Genomic DNA, 24,313 nt, shown 5'->3' with positions numbered 1-24,313 from the left:
CATGCACACTAGTTTTATCTCTTCGCTGGCACCAGTGAGTAGGTTTGTCAGATTAGAAAATGAAAAAACTGAAATGGTTAACTGAATAGTTAAATTTCAATTTCCAACAAATAATGAATACTTTTAGTATAAGTATGTCCCACATGATATTTGGGATATACTTATACTAGAAAAGTATTTGTCATTTATTTGAAATCCAAATTTAACTGGCCATACTATATTTTATCTGGCAACCCAAACCAAAGTAATAGCTCATGTCAGAGGTGACTAGACTATCACAGAAGTGGAACACAAAAAACAAAGTAAATGATAAAGCCTCAGGTGTCACGCATGCACGCGCACACACACACACACACACACACACACACACCCTCATCTAAATTTCTGCTTTATTCCCAAACATAACAGTGTTCCCCCATTCAGTCCTGGATTTGGAGCTTCATAGCAGAAACAATCTTCATAGCAGATACACTAGTTCACAATCATAAACACAGATGTCCAAAAATGTAACTTTTCGCCCAGCCAGGCGTGGCTCAGCGGTTAAGCGTCCACCTAGGATCCAGGCGATCACGGTTCGATTCCCGGTCAGGGCACATGCCCGGGTTGTGGGCTGCAGCTGATCAATGACTCTCTCATCACTGATGTTTCTATCTCTCTCTTTCCCTCTCCTTTCCTCTCTCTGAAATCAATAAAGATACATTAAAAAAAAAAATTTTTAAAAATGTAACTTTTCTTTATTTCAGCTTTATTGAAGTATAATTGACAAATAAATAACCTTCTTTTCTATAATAAAAATTTTTTACACTAAGCCCTGTTTTGCTCAGGGCAGAAATGTAATCTAATCCCTTTCTAGTAAACTCATTCCAATTCAGTGATGGCTCAGTTTGTTTAGGTTTATAATTCAATCACATTCAGGTTTAAAGCCCTCTCTCAGATTTTCTCCTGAGTCTTCCTCCCTGGACATGAGTCTTACCCCTAGGAGGGTTCATGCAGCTGCCAACACGGGACGGTTGGGAAGACAACCGTCTACACATCCACCTCCCACCTGGCCTTCAGCACTGACAGCACTCGCTCCCATGGCAACTAGACAGTCTGTAGCTCTCAGTCCCCACTCGCCCTGAGGGGCTGGAGATCCCATCCCTCTCACTCATCCCTCTTCTACCTGCTTCCCTTGTCTTCTCCATATGACTAAGCTCCCTGACCCCCGCTCCCAGATGATTTCTGCACCATGCTCTGATCCCAAGGAAATTTTCTGATGACCTTCCACACAATTTCAGAACTGAAAAAAACAAAAAGGATTCTGGGTGACAACACTATGCCCCTAATATCCCTAGGAACCTTTCTACTCTCAGAGGTCCAAATTGGACCTGGGACTCACTGGTCATCTCAGATCCCCCAGCTTCAATGGAGTAAGTTGTGTGATGTCTCCCACCCAGGGGAGGAGGGGCACTGGGCGAGGAGGGGCAGGCAGTGGTAGGAGACAGGAACAGAAAGAGCGTTTAAGCTCGTTCTAGTCCCATCCAACTCTCCTCCTCCCCAGCGTGGAGGGCGTTCCCTGGGGTGGTAAGGAAGAGGGGGAAAGACAACCTGGTTATGTCTACTTGCCCCTCCTTGCAAGATAACAAGAATTTGCCATTTTTTATTACCTATGCCTGACTTGAAACTTTCCTCCAGTGGGGATGGTCCAGGAGAGAAAAAAAGAAAAAGAACATAGTTACTGTCTCAAAGGACAATTATGCCGCACAATCTTGAATTTTGCTTCTAGGGAAGTACCCCCAGTTCCATATTACCTTGAACTAAGTTTTCCATATCAATTTCCCTTCATAATATTCCTTTAACAGCTACTACATGCCCTCTAGCCACTGGTTCCCCTACTAGAGTCACTTCCCCCTTATGGTTATACCAAGCGCTCATCCATGCCTCTCCTTGTTAAACAGCATGTCCTTGGCATGACCTCCAGACAATCCCAGTGCCTGCTCATTAAGCATCAGGAGTTCTATTTATTTTAATCCCTGTCATAAGAATTTGGGAAAGAATGGAGGAGCTAGGGACTAGGGACCAACAGGCCTGGCCTTATAGGACATTATTAAAATGTAACCTGCTTTCACACGTCATTTCAAAGCTCAGGTCATAACCCTATAGTAACATTCCCATCACATGATTATTGCAAGGATTAAATAAGTTACTTATCTAACCTGTATGCAGCACAGCTGCAGAGATGGGAAATCTTCATTACTAACGAATGTTCAATAGGCCCTGCCTCCTAACAGACCAACCTCCCTGTCAGTGATCTGTAGGTGAACACTATGAGCACTCGAAGTCCTTCTGTTGGAATGTGAGTAATCACACATTTTTTTCATTATCAAAGTGAAATGCTCTCTACTATGTTTCTTACATCAGAGCACCCCAATAGAAAGTATTTACGTAGTGTGGGAAGTCTATCGTCTTTCCATAAATTCATGTTCTTTATAATTCTATTATTTTTTTACAACTCCTTCTGATAGAAAATGGTTTCCATGCATAAAAAACACAGCTTTTATCTTACTGTGTGACAAGTTCATATATGCCTTTTTATTTTCAGCAGACTAGCTTCACACACTGGTGGGGATTTTATTCATGAATATGTGTCTTATGATAATGCTTAGAAGGAAGACAAGTTAAAAAAAATAGCCCTGGTTGGTTTGGCTCAGTGGTTAGAGTGTCAGCCCACGGACTGAAGGGTCCCAGGTTCAGTTCTGGCCAAGGGCATGTACCTCAGTTGCAGGCTCCATCTCCATCCCCAGCCCTGGTCAGGGCGTGGGTGGGAGGCAACCAAGAGACAACCAATCGATGTCTTTCTCACATCGATGTTTCTCTCTCTTACACTCTCTCTGAAAAGCAATGGGAAAAAAATCCTTAGGTGAAGATTAAATAAATAAATAAAAATTAAAAAATTAATAGAGTACTTTCAGCCTTAACTGAAGCTAAGTTCCAGGTTTTTATATGATTTAATACATTATTTCATTACTTTTAGTGCATTTGCCTTAAAAAAAACAAAGTTCCCCAATTATAGCAAAATAATTTTGTTTCCTTTTTAACAGGAGGTTCTTACCCCACCCCCCACCCCCGTTCTTCACTCCAGCCCTGGCCCAAAAGAACCTTTTGCGAAGCCAACTTTTAGAGTATGGTTAAGTGAAGGAAAATATTCCTATTGGTGACTAGATATGAAATGAGTTATAGTTGTGAGAATATAGTTATCTGTTATGAGGAAATTTTTAATTACTTATAACATAATGCAAAGAAATGAATTCTTAGCACTGTCCCAATTCCATCAATTTTGGGGATACAGTTCCCAATGAGATCAGCAAATTGACAAATGTTGATCATAGTTTTCATTAATAATCACAAACTATACGTTATTTCTAGTGTCTATAACTCCTCTGATACATTATTTTCAGAGGTCTCCTAGGAAATATGCACTTCACCTTCAACATACTATATATAAATCTTCACTATTTTTTTTATTATTCTGAAGTGTGATTGCTCTTTTTAGTTTATTGGTCTTCAAAGTAAGTGTTCTAAATGCCAAATTTCAGGTAAATAATAAGTTACCAGTCTCATCTATTTATCCTTAAAATACAATTACCTGCGCTCTTTCATATCACCACCAACTTTTTTTTAGTTAACTCTAAGAGTATGATCTTCCAGTATGTTCATTGACCTCAGGGTCTCATATACAACCACATGCAAAAAGACCTAAAAATGTAGAATGATGACATCTATTCCACTTATACCAACATTCCTGAACATTCTCAGCTTCGCTTTTTACCATATCGATATCCTAGCAACATTAAAGCTAATAACTTTCTATAGCAGCAATGTACACAAACAGTTTTTACATCAGGGGTAAGAAATAAAACATTCCAAAAGCTCTTAAATATAAAGGAACCAAGATGTCAAGATTTTCTTTATGTCTGCAGGGCCAGATGCTTGAAGCAAAAGAAAATGCACAGGCATCGATACAAGTCCCTCCTGAGCACCAAATGTTCACAAGTGCTACCTTTCTTATCATACATTACTTAATACAGAATCAAAGTTTCCTTCCCCTCATAAACACCTTACTGCGGGCATAATTCTATTTTCTTTTTCATGGGTCCAATTCTAGTCCATTATTTTAGCATAAAAACCTTAAATATATTAAATATCCTAAGCCAGAAGTTATATACTCCCTATTTTAAAGGGGGAAAAATTTTCCCAATAAATTGCAAAGATATTCCAAAAAGATAATTTTTTCTAAGTTTAACACAAAATTCAGGTACACTTAAATCATTTACTTCAGTTAGTCTTTAGATCTGTTTCCCATGTCTTAAGTTAAATAAACATCATTCCCAAATTGTTAAATAAATTTGACCTTAAGTGTGTCTACCCTTATCTTGCATTATAGATGTTTTTATTGGAGTGAGCAAGAGGCAGGCTAAAACTTTCTGTCCAATTTATTTCCAACAAATGCACACTACTGTTTACCAAAATCTCTCTTTATTCACATGACACTGTAGGCACACCCTCAGGACTTGCTGCTCTAACTCCTAGTGAGAAGTGATGCCTATCTCCTGAGAAAATTAACCTTGAACTTAGACTCACAAGTTGGCAAAGAAGCCCCAAACCTTGGAGATTTACCATATTTAGTTTCACAAAGTTCACACATGATGATTATTGAAATTGACAAAAGCATCCTAGCTATACTTAGTAACTCAGCATTGATGCTGGGGAAATGACCAAAATTCACTTAGCTTTCATTTTATAAATATGAATCTAGAATAAAGACATAAATGTGTAACCACCAGTAATGTAACGTGGTGGACCATTTCACTCTGCACTAACGAAAGTAGCAAGAACTCCCAATGTTTGGATGGAGAGCTCAGCACGGTAGAGATAAACACCAATATCTAGAGCAGAGTGAGCAAGTACTATACTTTCTTCATTAAGCAAACAGTAAGGTTAGTAGAAAATATGTAACCTCAATTCAGAGAACAAAAAAAAAAGTCCTCAAAGTCATCGGAACAGTTTCACCCCATAATCCAAGTATCTCCTCTCAGCAACACTTGGAAAACCACACACAGGTCAGCTGTTGGTGCTGCATGGACGCAGCCACAGATCATTACCTACTTAATTGTGTATATACCTAATAGGTTCATACGGCTCTTTGAGAACAAAGGTTGTATAATGAGGTAGATGATAAACACTTAACTATGGCATGACCAGATGCTATATTAATATGAGAAGCATTTATATAGAAAACATTAGCAGGTATTCATGCTGTATGCTACAACACAGGAAAAAGTTAGATTCATAAAACTACAGTTGAAAAGAATGCAACGTGCATTGCAGGTTAACATTATGGCATCTTGCTAAAATCCCGTCAGTGATACTAAAAATATCAAGCAAAATATAGTTAATTTGGTCAATGAATACAAGTGTAAGCTGCCTCTAGATGGAAGAAAAGCAATTTACATTGTAAAATTGAAGAGATATCCCATCTAAAATGTAATGTGACTCTGAAGAATATTAATTAGATTTGTTTGTTGTTTGAAATCAGAGCGTATGGAAGAAAACCTCTGCATACACATAGCCCATACCCCTCTAAATCACTGAACAGAATGCGGACAGGCCAGCAATGCTGCTCCACCTGTTGGTGACATATTTCCCCTCACCTGTATTTCAGATAAGTGTTGCTTCTGCTGTCACTTTTGAAGAGCAAGAAATACTATAAATGCTGATTAACTTCCTCCTAAATAGCAAGCTTGAAATTGTCCAAATATGGCATTTTAGGGAATATGAACACACTTTTTAAAAAAAAGGGGGGGGAATCAAATGAATTTCTCATTACATATTAAATTAGCCCTCAGGCAATCAGCCCCCACCAAAGAGCTTGCTTTGACATCTATAACAGGCTGCACGATGGTACGTGCATGTTTAAAGCTCTGCTGTCAGCAGAGCTGCTGCCCTCATCTAAGCAGCATCGACACTTGCTTTGAATTTTAGCCAGTAGCGCTCTAGGCCAGCTCCGGGCACTACTATTACCACGGAGAGCTGGAGCTGGAGCAGCAATCTTTTTCCCTGACAAGGACACAGTAACAGTCATTGTGATGTTTTCTGATTGTGCAGGCAGGTAGGGATGCACAGCTTGGGTATACAAATTAACAAGAATATGTTATAGATTATGATCTTCATTCATTTTACAGTAAATATGTGACTGAGCTTGCTTTTCTGAAATAAATGCTGCCGAGTCAGTACCAGCTGATCCCACAGTCAGTCTGGCCAAGTCCCAGTGGGCAGTGCAGGGCTAAAATACCACACCCTTGTTCTTCAGCTTCCTGTACCTTAGACTCAGCTGCTCTCCTGTTCAATCTAGTCTCTTCCGCCTCTCATCTTGTGACAAAGATATGCAAAGGGCAACTTCTATAGCTGCCGAAGTAAGTAATCTACAAAAACACTATATATGAAGAAGCACGTCCCTTCGCATGACAGAAAAACAGCAAAATAAACTACAAAACTTGTGATAAAGGATATTATAGTAAGGAGAGCACTATCTTTTATATCCTAGACACAGGCACAAACCTCACTACTGGATCATCACTCAAATCCAAAGTGTTTCCTAAGTACTTACTTTGTTCCAAAGACTGTTCTGGGTTCTTGAGATGCAGCTAGAAATAATGCTTTCCTATAATTGTTTAAACTTCCCTGAGACCTAAATGTGGCTCAAGGACCAGCAGCATCAGCGGCACTGAGGAGCATGTCTGACTCTCTAGTCTCGATCCAAACCTACTGAATCAAAACTTGTAGTTTAACAAAATTACCCATGTGACTTTATACACATATTAAATAATGTACACATATTAAAGCTTAGAAAGCCTGGTTTTAAAGGGCACTGGTTTAAAGCACACAAGATCTAAAAACTGACTAAAAAATAAAAATTCCTATGCAACAGAGAAGAACAAAATGATGTGTTTTCTGTATTATTTGTATATTCATGTATTGAAGGGGTTGAACCAGATGATGCTTGTAATTCCTCCTCTAAAATGTAATATTAAACAAAGGAAGCACTGTCTTTTTTTATGTCACTACTGAATGATTTGCACTTATGGGCACATCAATGGATATACAGTATATACATATATATATATACACATATAGATGTTATACAGTTTGATGTTCCTACAGTTTGATAGGAAACTCAATCCCCTAGGTGACTCCATATTTCCAAAGCAACAAGGTTCCCACAGACTCAGTGAAGTCCATGCCCTTGCTGGTGATCCTTTCATCCTGGTAGAAAATTCTGGTCCAGATTCCTAGGGCCCAACCTGAAAGACCATCAGCTCTTACTGGAGCACAAGCATAATCAGAAAGAAATGGACATCGCTGAAAACCCATGTGCTGCAGCCTCATTTCAGGCCTCTGTTGTACATTCCCACGAACAATCAGCAGAAGCCCCCTCATTTCTCCTAGTGTAAGAAAGTGGAGATGGAGAGTGGCCAGACGCTTGCATTTTAATAAAGACTCTACCTACACCCTTTATTGGGGACAGGACAGAGCAGAGGCTCCTCTGAAGCAAGACACACTCAGGCTTTCAAGGGACTAGAAGGGCACCTTCATTCCACTCCTGCCTGAACAAAGGAGAATGTCACTGCTCGAGCACCTGGCAGAGGTTACAGCAGAGGAAATGCTCCTCAAGATTCAGGAGCCAAAAGAAGTATGACTGTGCCCAGAGAGAACAGGGTTCACTTCCTGGAGAGAACTGGGATCACTTCCACAAAGGCTGCCCCTACCATCAGAGCCTCACATGCCAGCAACATGAGCTTCAACATTAGAAAGGATTTCTATAACCAGCTCCAGGGCCATACAGCTTTTCAAAAAGGAGACGAGTGCTTTTCAAATCTGTAGCTCCATTCTCAGCTTTAGGGTCCAAACTGGAGATACCAAATGATCAATATACAACTGGCTGGAAAAAGACAAGTACCATATGATTTCACTTATATGTGCTATCTAATGAACAAAACAAGCTAACAAACAAAATGGAAACAGAACCATACATAAAGAGAACAGACAGCTGTCAGAGGGGAGGGCATTTGTAGGGCTGGGTGAAAAAGATGGAGATTAAGAAAAAACAAATAATGCCCTCACAGGTTTGGCTCAGTGGTTAGGGCATTGGCCTGTGGACTGGTGGGTTCTGGGTTCGATTCTGGCCAAGGGCACCTGCCTTAGTTGCAGGCTTGATCCCTGGCCCCACTTGAGGCACGTGTAGGAGACAACCAATCGATGTGTCTCTCTCACATCAATGTCTCTCCCTCTCCCTCTTTCCCTCTCTCTCTCTCCCTCTCTCTCACCCCTCTTCCACTCTCTCTGAAAAAGCAATGGGAAAAAATATCCTCAGGTAAGGATTAAAGAAAGAAAAAAAGAAAAACATAACAATATGGTGAAGGCCTGAGGGAAAGCAGGGTGGGGGATGCAGAAGAGGGCAAAGGGGAAATAAATGACGACAGAAAGAGATTTGACTTTGGGTGGTGAGCCACAATGCAGTACGCAGATGATGTGTTATAGAGTTGTACATTTGAAACCTGTATGGTTTTATTAACCAATATCACCCAATAAATTCAACTTAAAAAGATATATAAATATATATATATATATATGTACACACACACACACACATACCTACACACCTAGCTGACTTATGCTAAGGAACTCAAAAGAACCAAAGAAAATATAACTTCATGTTACTGTCCTAGCTCTGCCATTAACAAAGTGTGTAGCCTTTGTACAAGATATCTAATCTTACCCAGCCAGTGTGGATCAGTGGTTGAGTGTCAACCCATGAACCAAGAGGTCACAGATTTGATTCCCGGTCAGGGCACAGTCCCAGGTTGTGTGCGCGATCCCCAGTAGTGGGCGTGCAGGAGGCAGCTGATCAAGCGGGCATGCAGGAGGCAGCTGATCAATGGTTCTCTCTCATCAATGTTTCTATCTCTCTATCTCTCCCTTCCTCTCTCTCTAAAAAATCAATAAAAACATATTTTTAAAAAGATATCTAATCTTCTAAGGGTTCATTTTTTCTCATCTCTAAAATAAAAGAAGCTGAATTAGATAAATTCTAAAGTCTCCTTAGTTTAAGTTTCTCTGATTCTTATGTACTTTCTTTACTTTTGCACCAGAGTTCATCATCTTAGCAATGAAAAGTCATCCTCTTCTGCATGCACACATTATTTTCAAGCTACAAAACAGACTACAGAAGATATTTGCAGGTTAACTCTTTTAGGGCTTTAACTTCTTATCAATACCAACTTGTTAATCTTATGCACTTAGGTATGTCAACAGAAGACACGCATAAGTGCCACATTGATGCAAACACTAAAGATATTTTTACTGCCTCTGAAATTCCTATCAGCATTGTAAATTTTGAAAACAACCCATAGCAAAGTATTCATTATTTCCATAAGCATTCCCCACTATAAAGTGGCTATAAGCTGCCCACAAGGCAAACTCCCATACAGTAAACAACCCTGTAAAAAAATAAACTTTTTCTGCTGCATGTAAATCAGCTAGTATGTGCTTGATTCAACTGCTTTCTACCTAGTGCCATCAATAAACAACCCCAGAGCCAATAGATGGAAACAAAATAGCAAACCTTAGAGCTTAAAAGCTGTCTCAATAGTGCTTTTACTTTACTAATTTAATAGAAGACACCTACGTTTCATAACCATTAACTGTATTCAATATGGAAATCAAATTTTAGAAGGAGAACAAATAACTAATAGGCATCATTTTAATTATATAATTTTAAATAAAGAGTGAAGTTCTAACATAAAAATCCATAAGGATTTTTAACTTCAGACTATAACTATAGAAAAAGAAATCACCCTATAAATATCTGCATTTTATGAAGTAGTGAAAATGGTTGGATGGCTATTGCAATGAGCTAGAAATTAGGAAATGTGAATATTAATCCTGAATCTGCTGCTGACTCAGAATGACCTTGAATGTGATACCCAAGCTTCCTCCTCTCTCTCTCTCTCTCTCTCTCCCCCTCCCTCTCTCTCTCAGAAACCTGAAGAATTAATGAAATTTCATCTCTTTTTTTTTCCCTTTGAGACAAATAATTGTGTACACGTGAATAAAAATGTAATTGCATATGTGGTGGGTAGACTAAAACATGTTTGGGTTGGTTTGAACTTTGCTGTAGCACCCTGTCTTATAATTAAACTTTTTTTATACCTGTGCAATGAATTTTTAAATAATGCCTGAAATGCTTTAGGATATTCAGAAAGAGTTTTATAAATGCCATAAATAATTATTTTATTTGGTTGGGCAAATAAGAAACAGAATATCATCTAAGATAGACATGAATATTTTAGGTAGCAATCTTTGCTTCACTCACTCCTAAAAGGATTAATTCAATCAGAACTCTTTCAAGAGAACTGTATTAATTACAGAACAAAGAAGAGAAGGATCTTCTCCCAGTTGAGTTATTAACATATTTCATCTAACAAAGGCCACTGAAGTGAATGTGTTGCTTATAGAACCATTGTTCTAGATGCTTAGCACCTCCTCTTAGTGCTCATTCAGTACAGACCTCCAATTACAGTATTTCATAGACTGCCTCTAAATAATCTCAGATGCATATGCACTTTATTTTTAAAGGTCTTAAGTAAAATATGTTTACAACTTCCATTTCAGTGTTAATGTAAATGGGAAGGTAGTTCTACTTCATACTGTCCTTACACATAAGTAACTCCTGGTGTATATCACTGCATGTCCCCTTATCCTAGATGAGCCATAAGAGTTTTATTGCTATGAGTCTTTACATGGTTGAAGACTATTATTGGAATTTATCAACTTCCTCCTCTATATGCTATAGTCCAACTACAACAAGACTGACACTGTTTAGTTTTGTTTTGATAAACATGTCTTCATAGGAGGCCCACATTGTTGTCTCATGTACTCTGAGCTCTTAAATTTCAAGGTAAGCTCAGGATTATCGTCTGCAGTCAGTCATTATCCATATGAAATTTTATTTTCAAAGCAAGAGTGTTAACTTGCAGTCCTTCTTACTAAATAAATGTCATCGAACTTGTTTCTATTTTTCTTCATTGATAGGGATTATTTAAATTTAATTGCTATCCTACAAGGTATTATGTACCCTTCTGGTTTGGGAGTTATCTATTTTTTTTTTTAATATATTTTTATTGATTTCAGAGAGAGGAAAGGAGAGGAAGAGAGAGAGACAGAAACATCAATGATGAGAGAGTAATTGATCGAGCCCGCAACCCGGGCATGTGCCCTGACCAGGAATCGAACCCTGATCACCTGGATCCTAGGTCAATGCTCAACCGCTAAGCCACGCCCGGCCGGGCTGGAGTTATCTAAAGGGGTTAACTCACTAAGCTCAACAGAAGAAAAAAGCAGTATTTCGCTTCTGAACATGATCACTAAAGAGAGCCCACTACTGTGCTGTAGAATACCGCCTGCAACCACAGGGGAAGTTTGAGTACACGAGATGTAATTATTACATGAGTTGGGATTTATCCAGAACATTGGATCTAAGACCCTATTTCCACCACAGATTGTCATGGCACAATACTTGGGACCTTAATTTCACCACCCATCAAGAGACATCACCTTAGAAACACGTTAGAACCAAATACCACTGCAACTCCTTTCTCAAGAGGCATCATTATTTTTTTTTGTGACACAGATCACCAGCAGCCCAATTACATGTGTCCAGAAATATCTCATCTTATCTGTTCAGGACAGTACTGGACCCTATGTGCAGTACAAAAGTCTACAAAATAGGGAACATATCCTTATGGGACTTATAAACCATTTCAGAAGATGACTTAAGAGAATACTACAAAAACATTATAATAGTTACCATTCATACTAACATGCCAGGCACTGCACTACAAACTTTATATATTTATTCTTTTATTTTAAAGTACTTCAGACATATATGTACTTTGTATTTTATATATTGTATTTTCCAAAATAGGCTGTAAGTTAGGTATTATTTTCCTAACCTTTTGAAATTTAAAGACCAAAGTTATTGAAGATCTGAAAAACAACTCCTAAAAGACTGGCTCTTCCAGAAAACTGTAGCTACACAAGGCATTGTGTCTATCATGTTAAAACGTGCCTTAGACACAGATACAAAACCATAAACAAGCCACCACTCTTCAACCATCTGAGCAAACATAAAATGCCTAAGGAGCAATGTGGATGACATGCAAAGGATAGCTCTTTAAGCACCAATAAATTTCAAAAAGAGCAGGAATGGATAAGTGTGATCAGTTATATACACTGAACTGAACCTTTGGCACCAGGAATCAGAGCATTTTGTTATATAGCATTAACACATACTATAAAAGTACGTAGTGTCAAAGAAATAGAACCACCAGCATTTAAAAGCAGCTCTGTCAACTAGGCAATAGGACACTCTTGTGCCCAAGGCAGTACAAATAGTCTCACAAGATTTGGCTGACAACAAAGCCCACACTCTAACCTGCACTACATGGATCCGCACTGACTATACAATCAATCCGATGCCGAATTGTACAACACAGATACAGGCTAAGGAGGAAGAGTTTACACAGTGATTAGAGGTCATAGGATAAAATGTTATGAGGAAGGCTAGACTTCAGTTTGGCTTTATAGAATGATTACTTACATAAGTAAATAGAAAGGAGCTAGACATTCTAAATATCAAGTTATATAAACGTGTGAAAGGTCAGAGGCAAGAAGAGCATGCTGTGCTCTAGCCAGTTTGGCTCAGTGGTTAGAGCATCGGCCCGAGGACTGAAGGGTCCTGGGTTCGATTCCAGCCAAGCGCACGTACCTTGGTTGCAGCCTCAATCCCTGGCCCTAGTCAGCACGTGAGCAGCAGGCAACCAATCAATGTGTCTCTCTCACATGGATGTTTCTCTCTCTCTCTCTCCCTCTCTCTCTCCCCCCCTTCTCCGCCCCCCTCGCTCTCCTCCTTCCACTCTCTCTGAAAAGTAATGGAAAAGATATTCTCAGATGAGGACTTAAAAAAAAAAAGGCTAGCATGCCATGATCAGGGAAAGGGAAATGACCAAAGCATGCGGCTTCAGCAGGTGAGTGGATGAAACAGCTGTGGTGCATTTACACGATGGAATACTACTGGGCTGTAAAGAAAATAAGTAAATAAAAAGTAAATCCTACCGTTTGCGACGGCATGGATGGACCTGGAGAGCATTATGCTGAGTGCAATAAGCCAGTCAGGGAAAGGCAAGTACCATATGATTCCACTCATGTGGAATCTAATGAACAAACTGAACTAACAAGCAAAATAGAGACAGACAGAGAGAGAGCAGGCTGACAGCTCTCAGGGAGGAGTGGGCATTCCGGGTGGAGTGGACGAACAGGGCAAAAAAGGAAAAAAGAGAAAAGTCTCATGGGCAAGGACAACCGTGTGGTGATTGTCAGGGGTTGGCGGGGAGAAGGGGAAGGGTAAAGGGGGGATAAGTAGTGATGGACGGAGGCTTGACTTGAGGTGGTGAACCGACAATACAGGGTAGAGATGATGTGCTGTAGAATTTTACACCTGAAACCTGCATAATTTTGTCAACCAGTGTTACTCCAATAAATTCAATAAAAAATAAAATACAAAGAAAATAAAAAAGAACTAGAGTCCAGATTACCAAACTTTATTTTATTCCATACAATCAAAGCCCCAAGGAAATCTCTTGATTTATAACTTCTCAAATTAATACATAAACCTGGGCTCTATATAACGGCCGAAGCGTGCCCTTACCATTCCTGTGTAACATCAACCAAGGGGATAAAAACCAAACAGTCCATGCAGATAAACCCTAAGATTACATCTCCAGAGACGAAAAACTGAAAAAGTCTCTAGCTTCTCCAGTTAATCCTGCTTGGTCATCATTTCCTTCATGCTGACTCATCCTGGAACACCTACCACCTCATCTATCATGGCTTCTGCTCACCTTTTCCAACCAAGGCTGTTTTCATCATTAGTCTCTTTGACAGTAGAAAAATGAAGAGATGCTTGTGCCCCAACCTAAAACATAACCTAAAGGATAGCAGAAGTGTAAACACTCACACTTTTAAAAAGATAAGGAAAGGAAAGAAACAGCTATGCTCACACCTAGGAGGGAAAGCACAAAAAAGGCCCAAGAAGAGTTAAAACAGTAGGACAAAATACTCTAAGAATCTACCTGGCCCAGGGAAAGAAATCTCTCAACATTATGTTTAAAATGTCATAGAAAAGAACAGAAAATAAAATCTAATGAATGAGTCCAAGATAATAATTATAGTCAATTCATTGGCTATCCATCACTCATAGTTGAGGTAACAATGATGTTTTGTTTTTGTTTAAAGAAGTGGATGGAAAATGAAACATGTTAGCAGAAAACCTAAGTAATACATAAGGCAAGGGACAATCTGTCAGCCTTTGGCATCCAGGAAGTCAAAGGGTTAACGCCCTTATGGATTTTTAAAATGTAGTAACACATCAATCTTAATTGCCTGTAATCTGAGGCCCAAACTTTTGCATGCTTTCCTGTTCATAGCAACAACATAACCAAGTATTTGTCGAGCATTTGCCATGGGTCAGATACTGTTGTGAGCACGGTGAGACTACAGCAGCGAAGGTGACAGATGAGGCCCTGTCCTTATGGAGCTTATGTTCTGTCACAACGAGGAATGATAAATACGGTTGGGCCAGAAAACAAACCATGACTAATTCTCTTGGACAAAAAATCCTGCTTTATAAGGCAGAAGCTTTCTTGCTGTGTTGCAATTTTACAGGTGCCTGAATCTCTTCCAGTCAGGGAAACACACTAGTGTGTGTTTAGAGGATTGGGGGCCTTTAAAGGGGAAGGAGGGGAGATAAAAAGGCAAATCTCACCAAGTCGCAGAAGAGCAAATGTTCTAACTCTGAACCCTGCCCATCCAGGAGACACAGCAATGCATCTGTGGCTTTGGTACAGAAGAACTGGGTTAATATTACAAATTTCTAGAAAGTTCTGCTACATTCCGAGGTAAAATGGGAAGTAAACAAAATATGTCTTTGCTGTTCTCTGCCATCTCCCTCATTTGCTAATTCTTCTTGTGCCTGCTCTTTTATCTTTTTTTTCTATTGAGATTTTTCTTTTTAATTTTCAAAAATCAATGTTTTAACTTACTAGCTGCATATAGCACAAACCAAGTACACGTTACCTTCCCTCACCTTATCCCTGTTAGTCTCTTCCCTCTCTCTCCATCACTCAGGGCTCTGCGATTTTCCACCATCCTTCTGTTTCTGACCACCTCCCTCCAGTTCCCCTTCTCTCTTTTCCAGGAAGAAAAAGAAATGATCAGTGGGTACAGGAAAAGACGGCATCTAGTAAGATAAAAGACTGACAGTATGTTACATGTGCAGGTAAGTCCATTTTATAAGGATTTGTACCTTTGAGTTTAAAATTTGCTTTGTGTGAATAAATTTCACCAGAACCAGAGTTGCTAGACATAACACTTAGAAAATTGTGGAGATGAAGTTTTATACATTTTCTTAGCTGGCTGAATATATTCTTTCAAAAATCCTTTTGTGGTTTCGTATATATTGAATGATTTGCATGAGAGAAAAAGAGAGAGAACTGGCCCTGTCTTTTGCCTCTCACCAGGTGGCATTTTCAAATGTTTCTTTAAGCCCTGGGTCTGGCCTTTCCTAAAATTGCTTTCATTCTGCATGCCTAGAACTCACTTTACTATCCCCCAGCCTGGCTCCCTGCAGGGATGTTGGGAATGAGACTTTGGAAAAGGCCAGGTTTAGAGTCAGATTGATTTACCCTGGAAACCCAGCTTCATGTCTTATTAGCCCAGTGACCTTAGGCAAATTACTTAACTCTTTTAAGTGTTCTCATCTGTAAAGTGGTGTTCATAAAACCAACCCCTTCATATTGTGATAAGCATTTAATTATCGAATCCATACATGTATTAATCACACTATGTAGCAGATAGTTGTCATTTAATAAAGAGTATATATGACTTATATATACATAAGTATACAAAAGTATGCCCATATTTTCCTCACATACACATGCAGTTTACCTATCTGTCCTCAATGCCATTCTCCCAGAGTTCTGCCCTTGAAGTATTCCTATTTTTCCAAAGTCACAATTAGCTAATGTAAGAATCTAATCACTGAGAATGTGTTAATGAGAAAGGATAAGAGAACAATGACTACTGCCTGCCAACTCAAATACTCCTTGGTGGTAAAATATGGCCCTTGAAACAAAACTGTACCAAAAGTTGCACAGGCAAGGGCAGTGACTCGCGGGGTGAGTTTTAAGCAACCATCATCTATAAGCTTACCATAGTAGCTCTCCGTAACTGTAACTGCTTTTGTTACATGTGCTAATACCTATGCCCTTACTAATTTAAAAATAGGTTTTAAAAAAGCTTAAATAGATACTGTGTTCTTTTCCATATATATGAAAGTACCTGCAGAGACATTGCATTTGCCCTAGAATATTCTACAAAACAAATACAGCTCCTAGGGAAATAGAGCCTTGGGAAGGTTAAATGCCCATGTAATGTCTGTGATAAAACAAAACCTAAAACACAATTCTCTTTTCAAGTCAATATTTCCAGGCCATACTATGCTTACTTGATGAGGTGTAGCTACTCATAGGAAGTCCTGCTTTGAAAACCCCCATCCCAAAGATACAAAATCTGTGAAATTGGCAATGGCAAGAGAGTCACACCTTTTGCCACACTAACAGGAAAGACTCTTAAGTAATGGACTTGGTGCCTGGCCATCCGAGTCAGCCACTTAGTCATTTTTCTAGACGCAATCCATCATTGATCACATTCCCAAATTTCATGCAACCTAATTTAAACATCTAACTGGCTGTTCTGATGGGAATAAACATTCCATCAAAGTAAAAGCTTGACAACCCTGACACCTAGTGGCTGTGAAGAAACAGGAGAAGGTCCAGCTTGGGGAAAGTAGTCAGCTAGCTACTATGGCAGTATCTCATCAACACACAGAATTTAGTGATTATTAACATTATAAAATACTAATTCTAAAAGCAACTCCTATCTATTTTGGTTCAGAATTTATCTTGTGATCTATGCAAGGAGGCAAAAAGAGTTGCATTTGTAAAGTATATTTTCCTTCAACTGTACACATTTAGAAAATTTTTACTAATCTTCAGAGATCAAATAAGAAAAGCAAAGGTTGATTCATATTTTGGCATATTTATGACTCTTTTCCTTAATTTCGTATGTACAACCACATCCTTTACCTGGTCTTCAGGGGATTTTTTTCAAGTATCCCCCTGACAATATAAAAGTCATCTGGTCAAGCATCCACAGAGGTTCCCTTTATGCCACTGAAGCATCCTTAGTCAAAGGGTAATTGTACCTTTTCAAACCAGCAGTTTTCTTTAAGATAGGTAAGAGGACACATGTGGAAGCCCCTATAGTGCACATCTAAAAGTAAGACCCACAGGAAACTCCAGGAAGTCATATGAACAGATCCGTCAACACAGCACAGCACAAGCTATTTCTACCCTAAACATTAGAAGATGAGTGTCTCCAGGCTCACCTATACCTGACAGGCAGGACAGCAAAGAGCCTAACATGTTCATCTCCTCCACCAAGAAGAGTTCTTATCCTACCTGCTGACGTTTGAAGGCTAAATAATCCAAATTTTCCAGCTCCTTCCCAAGCTTCTGGTAGGTTTTCTGGAGGTCAGATTTGTTGGAAACATTTTTAAGAGATTCAAATGTCTTTTGAAACTGAAATTAAAAACAAAAGTAAATAATTAGAATAGCAGCAGATTTTTCTTCAAATTTCTAACTTGCTAACACAGAGAGATAGTTGATACTGAGTCTCAGTTTCTCCAATTCACAAAACAGAAATAACAAATGTGAGCTAATTGCTTAATAAAATAATCAGGGATGATTATGAAGAATTAGAAACTATACAACCAACGTTATTGCATAAATGAAAGCCCATTCAGTCCTCATTTCAACAAAAGAGTATAATGCATTAAAAAAAACAACTCGTCATGTCTTAGCATACACTGCTACTTTTAGAGAAAAAAAGTGCAATGAATGTATGTATAATTTCAAATCATAATGAGGAAGTATTAAAAGAGCTCTCACATTCCTACCATGGAAACAAATTTATGTAAAAGTAGCTGCTTGCCTCTGTAGAAATATCTATGCAGAACAGGCATTCAGCAAACTTCAGCCAGGAAGATCTCTCAGATCTTATATTTTGGGAAGGTAAGAAAAGTAACATTTTGATGATTGAAGCATACGTAGCACGTTCAGCAAACATTTATTCATTCTTGCTTTATAACACAGGTGTTATGAAATCAGTTCTCCTGAATCAGAATGCTTCTGTTCATTTTTTCTCAACATTTATTGATTTTTAGAGAGAGAGGAAAGGAGAGGGGGAGAGAGAGAGAAACATCCATGTGAGAGAGAAACATCGATCGGTTGCCTCCCGCATGCACCCCAACTGCGGATCAAACCCACAACCCGGGTACATGCCGTGACTGGAAATCGAACCGGCAACCTTTTGGTGCACGAGACAATGCCCAACCAACTGAGCCACACCAGCTTCTGTTTATTTTTAAGTCAGATACCAGATAAATACAAAGGGGACAAATTGCTGTGGATCACAGAATATTATTCTGCTAATTAATTAAGCAAAGGGAGCTCACAACAAACTGAATTCTTGGTTTATTTTAGTAAATTGGAGCCTGCTTTGGAGAATTAGTGATTGAAAATGTCAAGTAATGTCATTCGGAAGACATTTGCATTTTCTCTCTCTTTATGTCATTTGTTTTCCATATGCTCACTGTGTGCCATTAGATAGATTTCTACAGATAGAGGCTTCACCATCTTAAACACACCAGAACTCCACAGTGACTATGATGCTATGAGACAGGCTAATAGGATTTTATAGAATATAATTAAGTTTCCGGGGAAATGATTTGACCCTTACTATTTCAAACTCTATGGAATAAGTCATATTATAATGGCATTCTACTGAATTAAATCCTCAGTTTTATGAAAGCAACATGTTTATCTCAAACCAGGGTGGCAGAAGAAAAAGAAATGGGAAATAACAGCACTAAGCTTCCACAGCAGGACAGTAAATTGTATTCAACAATGTAATCTTTTAGAACCTACTATGCACAAGGCACTGTGAATATAAAACACATTTTCTGCACTAAATGAACTTACAGACTATCGGAAACTAGACATGAAACTCAGAAATGGGAAAGACTGACATCTGAGTGCCTGCTCAGTCCCAGGTACTGGATGCTTCCAATTTAACCCTCGCAGAAACCACAGGAGTTCCTATTCCCTTACCATTCTATCAGTGAGTCAGCCGGGGCTCAGAGAGTTTGAACTGGGTTTTGACTACAAGGTTGGGCTATTTCTACTCTATCATTAACTCTGACACAAGGCATAGTAAAAAGAATGCAAAGAAGAGATAAAAGTAACATGGCGAAACAAAAAAACCTCATTAATATGGAGACTCGAACCACATAAAAGACATGAGGGAAATTGAGTTGGGCCTCAAATCACAGGGAGAATTTTCAGAGCCTTAAATGGGAACCAATCCCAGCCGTCAGTTTAAACAGAGCCAAAGTCTATTCACTTTCCCTTTTTGTAGCATGGTAAACAAATTTCTTTTAACATACTTTTCATGACCATTATATTAACTGTTTTTTATGTTATATGATCATTTCTGTGCCTTCCCATTCCTTGGTCCATTCCCACTATGTTCAAATTAAAATAATACCAGGTCTAAAATTTTAAACAATTTAAGTAATTCTATCTATGAGTAATACAAACTATTTTAAAAACCAATCAATCTGTTCCCTAAGAAATATTAGCTCTACTTCTTAACTATTTCTTCCTCACATCTATGTCTGTGAACTTTTATACAACTCCAAATAGAAACTTTAGGGTTAACACATTACTAAGTCTTCAAAATAAAAAACATGTAAAACAGTAATTCCAGATAATCCATCCACGGCCAAAGAAGAGAGGAAATCCAGTAAGGAAACATCACCACAAAATGTTTAATTAAAGGTCAGAGTTTGCATAATGTGGAGATTTTAGCTTGAACGTTCATTATCAGGACTTATGGCCTCCATTTATTGATACTAAATAGCTGAGAATACTCCAACTATGAGGATTTCTTCTTTTAAGTAGACTTTTCCATTTACAAAAACAAGTAACTGTCAAGGAGAGGTCATAGAAAATCTGTAGTGTGGCTTTGTGTTAGATCCCTTTTAAACATGCTCCATCGCCCGGCCGGGCATAGCTCAGCGGTTGAGCATCGACCTGGGATCCAGGCGACCGGGGTTAGATTCCTGGTCAGGGCACATGCCCGGGTTGCGGGCTCAATCAATGACTCTCTCATCATTGATGTTTCTATCTCTCTCTTCCCCTCTCCTTTCCTCTCCCTGAAATCAATAAAAATATATTTTAAAAAATAAATAAATAAACATGCTCCATCAACATCTGCCCACATATACACTTGAAGATGCTAAAGAATAAAAGCAATAGTTTTACCTTGCAGATGAAGCTGAAGTACAAAAGATAAAAGTAAGACAATGGTTAAGGTGAGATTTAGATTTTACTTAAAGATATCTGATGCTGACTTAATCTGAAGATTTTTCAATCCAATAGGCAGCTACACTGGATCACTGAAAGAGACCTCCTGAGAGAGTCTACATTAATTCAGTCCATTGCCTGTCATTTCATTCTATTAACTATTTCTCAAAATAAATGATCTCTCAGTTTAAAATAAGTTGGGGGAAAAGCACAATTAACTGAAGAGATTTTAATATTCCTGGGTTGTACCTGTTCGAAGTTTTCAGTGGCAATTTAAAATAATTCAAGAACCCCAAAATAACTGTTGACTATTGAATTTATCCTGTGTTAATATTTTTAACTCATTACAGACCAAACTGAAACCTTAAAAAAAAAAAAAAAAAAGCCCAGTGAATAAATCTGAACCCAAAAAACAAACTTAAATATGTTCTAAAACTGTCAAAACTGCATATGCATATTAAAATGGTCTCTTCTCTGAGAAATAATGCAAATTTCATCCTATCTGGCTGCCTTATCAAATATCACAGGGCAGTTAAGAATGAGAGTATGCAAACAATATCTCTCAGCCCAAATTTTTCCATAAAAATAAGTGTTATAACCACCTGTTTTCTCATCAGGTTGCTTTCTGTTCAAGTTCCAATTTTCACGATGGCAATGTAGGAAGATCCTGAACTCACCTCCTCCCACAGACACACTGAATCTACAGCTCTGTATGGAACAATCTCCTCTGGGAACAAAACTAAAAACTGGCGGAGATACTGCTTCACATCACGTAAGCGAGGGGGAAACCACATCGAAGCAGGTAGAGAAGGTAGAGACACAATCTCGCCATAAACCCCACCTCCCATGGAGCAGCCCACGATCAGGAAGAAACTTAAAAAACAGAGCATCTCCTTGAGGAATGAAGGGGTCATACCCCACAGCAGGCACCCCAACTTTTGAGACCAGCACCTGCGAGATGAGCCTCCAAAACCCTGGCTTTGAAGACGAGTGGGGCTCTCATCCAGACTCGTGGGGCTGTAGCAGACTAGGAACAGGCTCTTAAAGGGCTCCCACACAGACTCGCCCATCCTAGGGCCCAGTGCAGAAGCAGCCTTTTGAAATGCACCCCAACTTCATGTGAAAAAGACTCATTTGCTAATTTTAAAGCACTGTTCTACGGGGCAGAGGCCTGCGGGCTTACTCCCAGGACACAGAGCCCAGTGGGCACCATCTTTCTGCTCTCCCTCTGCTTCCTAAAGCTAGCAGGTGCCTTTTTTTTTGTCTTTTCTTCTTTTCTTTCTTTTCTTTTTATTCTATTTGTTAGCAGTTGCCACCTTTATACTCCCCTCTGCCTCGCTCCAGCCAGTGGGCACTATCTTTACCCTCTCCCTTTACCGTGCTCCAGAGGACCAGTATCTCTCAAAGAGGAGCTTCTACCATGCCTGGTGCCCTGGGTTTTACATCTGGTGACCCGGTTTTTGTGGCACCCACTGAAAGGGTGCCCCAAGATCTCCTAGCTCTAGAGAACAGGGAGGCTTATGTTCCTGGGTCCCATGGAACTGGAACTACCAGAAAGATAGTTCTTGCCCTGGCCAGGTGGCTCAGTTGGTTGGAGCATCATCCTGCGCACCAGGAGGTTATGGATTCAATTCCCAGTCAGGGCACATACCTAGGTTGTGGGTTCAAGCCCTAGGCAGGGTGTGTATAGGAGGCAACCAATCGATGTTTCTCTCTTTCTCTCTCTCCCTTCCTCTCTCTCTAAAGTAAACAAAAATACATATCCTCAGGTGAGGATTTAAAATAATGAATTCGTTAATTAATAAAGTTAAAAGAGAAATGTACTAAACCTAACTAAAATATGTTAAAAATACAGAATATGAATAGATGTAAATTGTGACAATAACAGCATAAAGTGTGTATGGGGGGGGAGGGGAATAAAAATACCCTTAGAAGTTATACTAAAGAAAAAAAGGAATGAAAATATATCACCACAAAAAAAATCTATCTCATTTTATTTGCTCCCCTTAGATCCAAAAATATTTTTAGTATCTAGTATCTGTCATACATGCCTCCAATTCAGTATGTCTAAAACCTATAAATTGCTTCTCTATACGCAGGAAAACAGTGTCCTCAATGCCCAACCAAATTCTACACTTGATCTTAGCCAAAAGGCCGAGAAGCAGTCCAACCAAATTCTAAAAGGCTGCTTGATCCTTCCCTTTCACTCTGAACAGATTCGTCATTTTCCAAACTGTAGACTGTTCATCTCTCATTCATTCCTCACCCCGCCCCATTATTTCACAGCCAGCTGAATGCCTCAGCCTCATCGCTGGCTTCTCTGCCTCCAATCTGGCCCACTTGCCAACTGCTGATGGAGTGAGTTATGGTCCTAAAATACAAATTTACTTATATAATTGTCCTGCTTAAAATTCTTTAATGGTTCCCCCTCAGCTTTCAGGCTATAATTCAAACTGTTAAACTTAGCACTTAGCCTTTCACAAGTAGGTCTATGCCCACCTCTTCAACTTCAACTCTTATTTCACCCACACAATCATCCTTCGCCTCAGCCGGTCACCAGTATCACTGGTCTTCAAGAATATACATTCCCTCCGCTTAAAATGCTCTCTTGCTCCACTACCCTCCTTGTCAAGTTCTTTCTCCAAACTCAGCTATGTATTCACTCAAAACACTTTCCCCCCGATACAGTTGCCATCAAACTTCCTTAACACCTTACACCAACCTCTATCATAACTTGTATTTTTTATTTATTTCTTAACTAGTCTATAAATTCCAGGAAGCAAAACCGTGGTATTATTTTTTCTAAATATGAATCCCTAGCACATAGTACGGTGACTCGCACACAGTAAGCACACAAAAAATAAGTATTTGCTGAATGGATTAACAAGTTAATCAAATTGGGGCTACCTGGTCCTTTTCAGAAGTTAAACTTTTTACGTGGCCTAAATTCTCTTTGTCCCTAAAGCTTCGAGTCTGAAATTCAGCACCAAATCAGTGATTTGTGCCCTACTTGTCTCTATTTTCTAGTTTCTCCTATTCCATCTTAAATACCAGTTTTGTGACTTGCTTTTTTCTTTAAACCTTAATATCTGTGTCTTTTTCCTAGGATCTTGTGCAGAATATACTTGGCTTCTAATAGCTCTTAATTAAACATTAATTTCTCCCCATATAAAATGCTAATATTTTCTAATAAAAAGAAGCTTTAAAGAGTATTTTTGCTGGTGCATACCTTCCTTTTAATAACAGAAGACGGCTTCAAAAAGTCTCAGTTACCAATAGGGTCATATGTGACTTTCTGTCAGCATTATGAATATTCTTCATATTCAGAATCATGTTTAAGTAAACAAAAGCTTTATAGCCATGTATGTAGCAAATGTCAAATATGTATTTGACATAAGAAGTTATTAAATACTGGGATCCATTTCTGTAATGAGATTGGTCTACTTCCTAATCCAAAGAAATCAACCTTTCCACTTTTTAAAAAATAAAACTAGTTAGATATGATAAATAGAAAAAAGTTGGAAAAGTCAGTTCAACTCAGGAGTCAAATTTAATTCCCTTCATTTTTTTTTTTTTTTTTTAGGAATAAGGACAATATTCTGCTGCAAGAGTCAAAAAGTGGGAGCAAGGTACTGGTGTGGAGAAAGATAGGACAGGGTTCTTGCCAGGTA

The 24,313-nt window shown here is 38.8% G+C and overlaps 1 protein-coding gene across 1 annotated transcript in view; it reads right to left on the bottom strand.

Moving 5' to 3' along the window:
- Positions 1–24,313, bottom strand: part of LOC107526073 (catenin alpha-3) — a 285,926-nt gene that overhangs the window by 198,529 nt on the left and 63,084 nt on the right. The window contains exon 5 of the mRNA XM_016198423.2: positions 17,676–17,795. Within this exon, the coding sequence (XP_016053909.2) occupies positions 17,676–17,795 (120 nt within the window). The remainder of the gene's footprint in view (positions 1–17,675; positions 17,796–24,313) is intronic.

This window comes from Miniopterus natalensis, chromosome 14 (genome assembly GCF_054644295.1).
Source record: "Miniopterus natalensis isolate mMinNat1 chromosome 14, mMinNat1.hap1, whole genome shotgun sequence".
Taxonomy (NCBI): Eukaryota; Metazoa; Chordata; class Mammalia; order Chiroptera; family Miniopteridae; genus Miniopterus; species Miniopterus natalensis.
The sequence above is the reverse complement of the archived record's forward strand: the minus strand, read 5'-3'. Positions and strand labels throughout refer to the sequence as shown.